The sequence below is a fragment of the Perissodus microlepis genome, chromosome 3 (assembly GCF_051167445.1).
Source record: "Perissodus microlepis isolate ML-2025 ecotype Zambia chromosome 3, ASM5116744v1, whole genome shotgun sequence".
NCBI classification, from domain to species: Eukaryota; Metazoa; Chordata; class Actinopteri; order Cichliformes; family Cichlidae; genus Perissodus; species Perissodus microlepis.
This window is the reverse complement of record NC_140463.1, coordinates 43415012-43423607: the sequence shown is the minus strand read 5'-3', so window position 1 is coordinate 43423607 and position 8596 is coordinate 43415012. Positions and strand designations below refer to the sequence as shown.

The window sequence follows — 8596 nt, the reverse complement described above, 5'->3', positions numbered from 1 at the left end:
GAGTGTATATATAAATGTTGCTAAAAAAATCTGAGCTCGTAGGTCAGACAAATAGGACTGCTTCTGTTTATGTATTTAAGGCAGAATATCTGAGAAGAAGTTTGCAGTAGAGCAGTTTGAATCCTTCACCAAACTGAACTGCCTGGGCTGAAACAAACAAGAGACATAAATTCTTTGGATAATAAAGAAAAAAAATTAGCAAAAGAAGAGAAGAATAATGAATAAAATCAGTGATTTTTTTAGGTATTTCAGTTCCAGGACTTACAGAAGCTGCAGAGAAGTAAATCTCTTACATGAAGTTTGAAGATCGCCACAGTGTGTGAAACAGTGGTTGCTTGTTATGCTTGATTTCTCAGAGAAGTCGTGTGTGTGAAATTAGGTTATAACAAATTCAGTTTGCTATTTGCTTAATTAGTAGAAATATCTTTTTAGTTTAAAAAAGAATATATATTTCATTTTACCTTTTGCCTTATTACCTTAGAATAATACTTTAGAATAAAAATTTATACAAATTAATATTATTATATATTATTATAATAATATACATGCAAATAGAAACTGAATTTTCAGATAGTGCTAAAAAAGGTATTTTCTCACTTACAGTTACAACTAGAAAGTTGTGAAAATGGCCCAAAATTGGGTTGCTCTTTCTTTCTTTTTGATAGATAAAGCTTGAAAAGTGTAAATAATATTATCATTATTGTGTTATACAGTTATAATACAATATAATATAATATAATCATATGTTATATATTATAATCCTTGAGATATTCATGTTCATCCGTTCAGTTCATCAGATTTTAATACTCAAAAAACAGGACTGAATATATGCGTGTGTGTATGTGTCCATACACTAAAGGTGCAAATCCCTCACGAGAGATCAGTGTGACAGCTTTCACTCTGTGCTGATGTTCCTGTTGTTTTTCAAGTGTTTCGTAGAAGCATACACCACATTTGTGTCCATCTCACTCTGTGGTACAGGCCTTCTGATTTTAGCTTTGGGATGGAAATTCAGTGCTGCATAGTTCATGTCATCAGAGTCCACATTCTGTAAATAAAAATGTTCAAAGTCACTAATCCTGCACATTACTTGTTAACCTCTTAACATCCAGAAGGTCACAGGGAACCCATCTATTGTTGGGGTCCAGCTACTGAACTTTCATCATTAAAATGAAAGAGCTTTTGACAGAAAAACTGCAATGCCAAAATGAATATGTGAGACTTAATTTGGATGTTAGCATCCTGTATTCCTTAAAATGTGCATATTCAAGCCTGGTATGGTCAGGCTCCAACTGTTACCCTAAATGGGTTCAAGGCAGTTAAGTTTAATATCTTGCTTGGTGAGAATAAATCTTAAATAGATTACCTCACTCTGTTGTGGATTCTGTCCATCATCTTGAGCTAAATGACAGGAACAATCCATCCGTCAGTAATTCGCTTCTGCTTTTGTATTTGTAATTTAAATGAAATCAAATCATATAAATACCTGAGTGAAATTTCCTGATTTGGACAGCCAGACCAATGATGACCAGTAGAAGGAGAACAATTAAACTGCCCAGGATCACAGGCATCACATTTGTTAATCCATCAAACACATCTACAAAATGGACAATTTAAATAAAACTTTGTGTAATATACTGCCTATGACTGTAAAAAGTAATGCAAAATGACAAGATTTAAATGACAGAAAACATAATTACACTCTTACCTTGCACCTTTAAATATGTTCCACTTGAAATTACCGTCTTTTCATCTTTGTACTCTCCACAGAAATACAAGCCAGAGTCAGATGAATCCAGGTGTTTGATCTTGAGAAACAGCACAGAGGCGTTGGACGTCATGTTAAATTTGCCAGCTTGAAGACCATCTTGGAGAGAAGCATTTCTTTCAGCACTGACCATAGATGAGATTCTGCTCGCGTTGGGTCTGTTGGTCATTTTGAACCAGGATATGTGACCAGTATGTCTGCTAAAGTTGGAGCACTCCAGTGTGACTTCTTCACCAGCCTGAACCTCCACAGCATAAAACTGTGTGACTATGGGAGAGATCCAACCTGAACCAAACAACAAAATAAACTTCAAGCTCCACCAAAACCAAACAACCAAACAATACCTATGAACTCCACTGGCCATTCAGTGTCTCAAGATTCAGTTCTCTTCGATTACTCAACAAAATTAAATTCTTGTATGAGGAAAAAAAGTGATAGGTCTACTTACTGAAGGTGTAGAGTAAAACTGCAATCCACTTAAATTTCAGCATTGTGTGTATGACCACTGCAATGTTGCTAACTGAACTGTGCTCCAGTAAAAGTGATCTCTACATAAAGAGGCGGGCTGCTCTTTTATATGTACCGTTCCTCAGCCTGACGGTGCCACCAGATTTAGGAAAATGGTGCAAACCTACAGCTTTAGGAAGAACAGAATATCAATATTTTATTGTTTGACAGCATTTCAGATAATGCTGGTTAATAGGATATATTTAATAGATCACTTATTTTAAAATTCAGTCTTAGTCTTACAGTTTCAAGTTTAAAATACATCCACAAAAGCAGTCAGTCTGTATCATTTTGATATATTAGATATTTGTTGTCTTTACCATTAGATGTTTTAAATAAGACTTTGCGCTAGTGGTTACGCAGCTCTTTGAAAAGGTTTAACTCTACATTTTTATGCTCAGTATCACACGTGTCAGTAATAATACGTGACAAAAATCCCTGATATCAAGCACTCGCTCAGGTTCTCTGTTGATTATGTAACTGCTAACATTGCATGAAGCAGACTATTGGCCCCATACTAAATAAAATATTAATACTACAATCAAGTATCTTTTTTCATCATGCATGATTATATTATGTTAGCAAGGCTTAGTAGGTTGAAGTGCATCTCAGTGTGGAGCCTTTAGCTAGTGTGGGTTTGAAACGTACAGCCTGTGGAGGAGTAAACCCTTTGATATGAGGCTGTGCAAGTGTCACCCTGCTACAGCAGAGGGTAGTGATGTGAGTTTGTGTGAATAACAACGTGAGATTGATTTACCACGAAGATGTGTCCTGATCTAGATTTGTTTAGCATGCAGCAACACAAATGCTCTTCGAGTGAACCGACTGAATCAGTCCTGAATAAATTAGCAACTTAGTGAAGGTCCTTGTTGATCACAATTGTCACATCAGCTGGTGCACTCATTGTTTACTTTTTCGAATCAACGGGTCCTTTTTGTCCAGTCTGACAAAATTTGGGCAAAAATGTATTTAATCAGCTTTAACTTGGAATGATTATTGGTACCACACTCACTCATCTAAAAATTATGAAACTGCTTATCATTGTTAATTTTTGCATAGCGGTGATTAGAGCTCACTCAGAATGATGTGACCAATGTAAAACATTTGGCGTCTGGGTCTGTCTGAGGGATTTATTTCCTCCTCTTGATGCTTTTTTTTTTTGCTGCTTCTCTTTTAAAGTCCTTTCAGAGATGCAGAGATCCAACCAAGTAGCTCATTTAATGATGGAAGTGATGTTTCAGTCAGAACACACGTCGGTTCTTTAGCATTAGTTAATGTTCGTGTTTTGATACATCATAGCAGTTTCTTTAGCAGACAGATTACCTATAAACTATATTCGTACATTCAGATGATGCATTCAGTCCACTGCATTGTGTTAAATAAATAATTTTATTGGAAATGAAAAAAATACACTTCAAACATGCAGTATGAAAAATGTCTCAACATAATAAAATAACATAATATTAACCTTTTTGTGCTGACTGTCAAGTCTACTTCATATAACAACAGAAGCTGACCCAGAGTGCTTTAAACACAGATTTGCATCACAGGTCTCCAAACAGGCATTATCACAATGAAACTGAAAGGCGTGTTTTGTTGTCTTAACTCTGGAAAGTAAAAGTCACAGAGATTCAGTTGTCATTAAAATGTCTTCAGATTTGGCAAACTGATGATCTCATCAGTCATGACAGACCAGCCTCCCCTACATAAGCTGCCTTTATAAGTTGGAAGTATTGGTACCACTACTGTTTCATTCGGAATAAGACACATTGGAATATTCTCATTGTTTAACATAAATGACAGAATGTTACATAAATGTTATATAAATTAGCTTATATACAAAACTGTAACTTTTGTGCACCACTACAACCCTGGTCCATAGCAACGAATCGTTGGCTGCCCTCTGCCACCCTTGGAAGCCATCGCTAGATCCTCTTGTTTCAGGAAAACCAGGGCCACAGGTGTCCTCACTTCAGCGCCTCACATCAATCAGGTCCCAAACCTTCAGACTCACAAACTGGCCCATGTGTGGATTACCTCTGGCAAAGTAGATCTGGGCCACAAAAGGGCCGTCATTTTTTGCGGTATGTGGGCCATGTGTAAGTTGTGTGCAGTTGCAGACACACTGCTGGACCTGTGCTGGCCCAGAACAGTTTCAGCTCTGGCCTCAGATGTCAGCCTAATGTGTACCTTAATCAAGCCATCTAATAACAACATGTGCTGGAACATAATAGTGCAAAAGTAACATGACGGAACTTTATTCAGATAGTGAATGGACTGATTCTTATATAGCGCTTTTCTACTCTCACGGATTACTCATAGTGCTCTATTCAACATGCCACATTCACCCAATCACACACTTTCTCTAAACTGAGTGCTTCCTAACTACATTCATACACATTCACACTCTTGACATGCAGACTGGAGGAGCTAGAGATCGAACCACTAACCTTCCGATTAGTAGGTGACCTCCTCCTGAGCTACAGCCACCCAGTAGTAAACATGAGTAAACCCTCACTAGGTTTTGGATAAAGTGTACACTCATGCATAAACCCTTGCATTTGAAACTTTGGCTACCATAGCAGTATAGTATTGCAACATGGCATTTGGGTCTTCTAACTAAAATAGGAAAATAGGAACATAAATAGTGCCATCATTGCCAGACCTGGTCCACATCTTTTTGACAGACACCCTGCCATGACACCAGTCAGTCAGAAGTGCCAGCTTGATGCCGGATCTGGGCTAGACCTGTTTTCTATGAGCCTGGGCCACATACACCAAACCACAATCGGGCCAGATGTGGCATGCCATCACATAAACAGTGCCATCATTGCCAGACCTGGCCCATATCTGGATGACATACCACTTACCAAAAATAACTGTACACCATCTGTGAATGTGCTATTGGGTTAGTTTATCATTTTGGTACAATGTAAATAGATCTAACCGTAGTCTTCATCAAGTACCTATCTGAAATCTCCAGAGTTTTACAGCCATAGCAGTGATAACGGGGATGAGAACAACAGTCACAACAACCAGTTTCAGTTTCATTTGGCATGCTGGCATGCTGAATTTAGCACATCAGACTTACAATTATCTCCTCCCAGTCTGCCAGTCAGCAAGAGTTTGTGGGTCACATTCATAATGCAACTTTGTCTTCTGATTCTTCCAACACTGAAGACATAGCACAAACCAAAGTTGTGGTAACATCTGCAAAGTCAGTTCATTTTTATTTTGGAGCTATGTTTTAACCACGACAAAACATGAATGTCAGCTGATGGCTATTCAGAACTATGTGTCATGGTTCTGGGTCATTTGACCGACCATTTTGAGAGCGCGTTTTTGTGATTTATTTGTGTTGTAATGTAATTTCTGGTTCATGTTCTCTTGTTTGTTGGGTCCATTTTGTGCCTTTGTCTTTGTGTCTCCCTCTCTTGTAGTCTGTGTTTATGTGTCTGTATCACTCCTCGCACTTCTGTGTCTTGGACGGGTCGTTGCATTTCTTTTCCTTTTTCTGTTCACATTTCCCTCCTTGTGTTTCATTCCATCTTTCCCCTTCCGTCATGTGCATTCATGTCTCCCTCTCCCACAGTGTCTCCCTCTTTGTGTCTCCTCCCTTTGTCTCCCCGGTCTGTCTTGTTTCCATGTGCGTTTCTTCCTTCCGGCCCCAGAGTCTGAACCAAAAGTTTGGTGCAGAAACCTGTGGTCGGGGCTGTGCAGAGCTTGCAGCAGGCTCTGGATGCTGCGGCTGGAGCTCGCGTTGAGGGCTTAGCCGTCTATTCCTGGGAACCGGAATGGGTAGAGGAACTGGCCAAACCCCATCCATTACCACCCGAGAAACAGGTACGGGTGCAGGGAAAGGTTCAGGTCCTGGCCACTCTCACCCTAGGGGCAGGGGCAGGTGCAGGCGCGGGAGCTAGCTAGACACCAGCCACCCCCACCCAAGGAACAGATACGAGTGCAGGAGTGGACGGAGTGTCAGCTGCCTTTGCCCTGGGAACCAGTGTGGGTACAGGACCCTGCTGGACACCAGCCACCCTCATGCAAGGAACTGGTACAGGCCCAGAGGTGGACTGGCCTCACCCTAGGAGCAGGCAACGATGGACACCAGCTGCCCCCACCTGAGGAACTGGTATGGATGCGGGGACACACTAGGCCCTAGCTGCTCTAGGAACCAGGACAGGGACCGGCTGGGCCCTGGCCACCATCACCTGAAGAACTGGAATGGGCACAAGGTGGCCCAAGCTGCTCTGCAAGCAGGAATGCAAACAGGAACAGGAGCAGGGACTGGCTGGGCCCTAGCCACACTCACCCAGGTGCACCCACAATGGGTGCAGTGGAAGGCAGGGTCCAAGTCACACTGCCAGCAAGAACAGGCTGAGCGACATGTCTTGATGCATGCTCAGTCATCCAGGTAAGTAAATCCATAAAAGTTGATTCCATTCATCTGGACATATTGTTTTCAGTGGGAGAAACGTTTCATCACTGATCCAAGTGACTTCTTCTGTCTGAGCTGACTGCAGGTTTCCCCAGACTTATAAACACAACATTTGCACAATGACTGAAACTAGCACTACTGAATGAACAATGGGCTGTGAGGTCAGTTCCTTGATCATTAATATGCAAATTGTCATGGCCACTGATCAATGGCCGTGAGCACCATCTACAGAGAGTTGGGAAATGGCTGCATTTTAAGATGGGGAATAATTTACCCTTAGGCCTCCTCCTCGATTCAGAGATGGTTTTTCCCTTTTCACGTAAATGGTCTCCTTGACTCCCCGCTCAAACCAGCGTTCCTCCCTGTCCAGGATGTGTACATCCTCACCATTGAAAGAGTGTCCACTGGCCTGTAGGTGTAAATAGACTGGGAGTCCTGGCCTGACGAGTTAGCTCTTCAAACGTGTTTACCATTGAAACTGCTGAGAGGCTGAGAGACAGGTTCTGAGATAAACACAGGAGGACAGAAATGATCAGTTTCAGAAACATAATGGTCTGTAATTAGAGTCTCAGAGGGCGGAATAGTGTTTATGGAAGCAGGATGAATACGACCAGTCTTCTGACAGCCCAGCACGGGCTAGTCATTAACCCTTTTGCAGAGCGAACAGGAGTTTTTGACTGATGGTGAGCAGGAGGAAAAAAGTGAGTCTAACTCACCACAGGAAACTGCTCTAAATTGTTCTTCCTGTGCTACTTCTGTCTCATTGGTCAGTGTGGTGCGTGTTAACCTCACCTTTGTGTTTGGGACCTTTCCTGGGTTTCCACCCTCTACATCCACACACTTTGAGGTAACAAATTCACCTATTGAAAATCTTATTTCCAGCCATTACTTAAGATTAAGGAATTCCTTCAGTCAATACTGGATTGTTGAACTAACTGCTTTCATGAAGCTGGTTCTTGTTGCTTAAATGTTTGCTCAGTATTTGCCCTGTGAATTATTCACCCTTTAAGATTTCTGTGCAGAAGAGAAAAAGAGTTTTGTCTGAGACAGAAAGACAGAGATTGATGAAAGAAAGTCTTACAGAGAAAATAATTTGTGGTTTATTGCTGTGCTGTAAATAAACTTTTATTGAGTTGCATCTGCATTCCAGAACTACAGTTATGATTCAGTGTGTTTCTTTCAAGACAGAGACAATTGACATATATGTAGCACTACAATTTTACTTGTAACTTAAATAAGAATATTCTCATAATGTTTGGTCTGCTGTGGTTTGAGGCAAGTAATTATCATAAAAATGAGTAAAATATGAATGTGTATTTTATTGGGATGTCTTAAAAAAAGCTCTACCTTAAACCGTTAAATATGTTGCATTAGTGTTAAATTCACCAAAGAAATACAATAAGTCAAATGAGTCCAGCTGTTTGATCTTAACAAACAGCACAGTGGACATCATGTTATATTTGCCAATTTGAAAACCAACAAGGAGAGAAGCATTGGAATCAGCACTGCATATAAACAAGATATAGCTCGTGTCGGGTCTGTTGATCATTTTGAACCAGAATATGTGACCAGGAGTTGGAGCACTCCAGTGTGACTTCTTCACCAGCCTGAAACTCCACAGCATGAAACTGTGTGACTATGGAAGAGATCCAACCTGAACCAAACAACAAGTTTTCATAAACTTCAAATTCCACAGGAACCAAACAATGCCTATGAATTGTTGTCCAAAACGTATCTAAAGATTCGGTTCTCTTGAAATACTCAACAACAAGTAATTCTTTCATAAGGAAAAAAGTGATAGGTCTACTTACTTAAGGTGTAGAGTAAAACTGCAATCCACTTAACTTCCAGCATCGTGTGTATGACCACTACAATGTTGCTAA

At 40.4% G+C, this 8596-nt stretch overlaps 1 protein-coding gene across 1 annotated transcript; it reads right to left on the bottom strand.

Moving 5' to 3' along the window:
* Window positions 1-554: 554 nt before the first annotated feature.
* Window positions 555-2289, bottom strand: LOC146391630 (uncharacterized). The gene is made up of 5 exons (XM_084918983.1): window positions 2217-2289; window positions 1709-2053; window positions 1487-1597; window positions 1367-1401; window positions 555-1048 (listed from the first exon to the last, which is right to left on the bottom strand). The coding sequence occupies exons 1-5, from the start codon at window positions 2257-2259 to the stop codon at window positions 896-898; spliced, it is 687 nt and encodes a 228-aa protein (XP_084775109.1). The 5' UTR covers window positions 2260-2289; the 3' UTR covers window positions 555-895.
* Between the last annotated feature and the right edge of the window lie 6307 nt (window positions 2290-8596).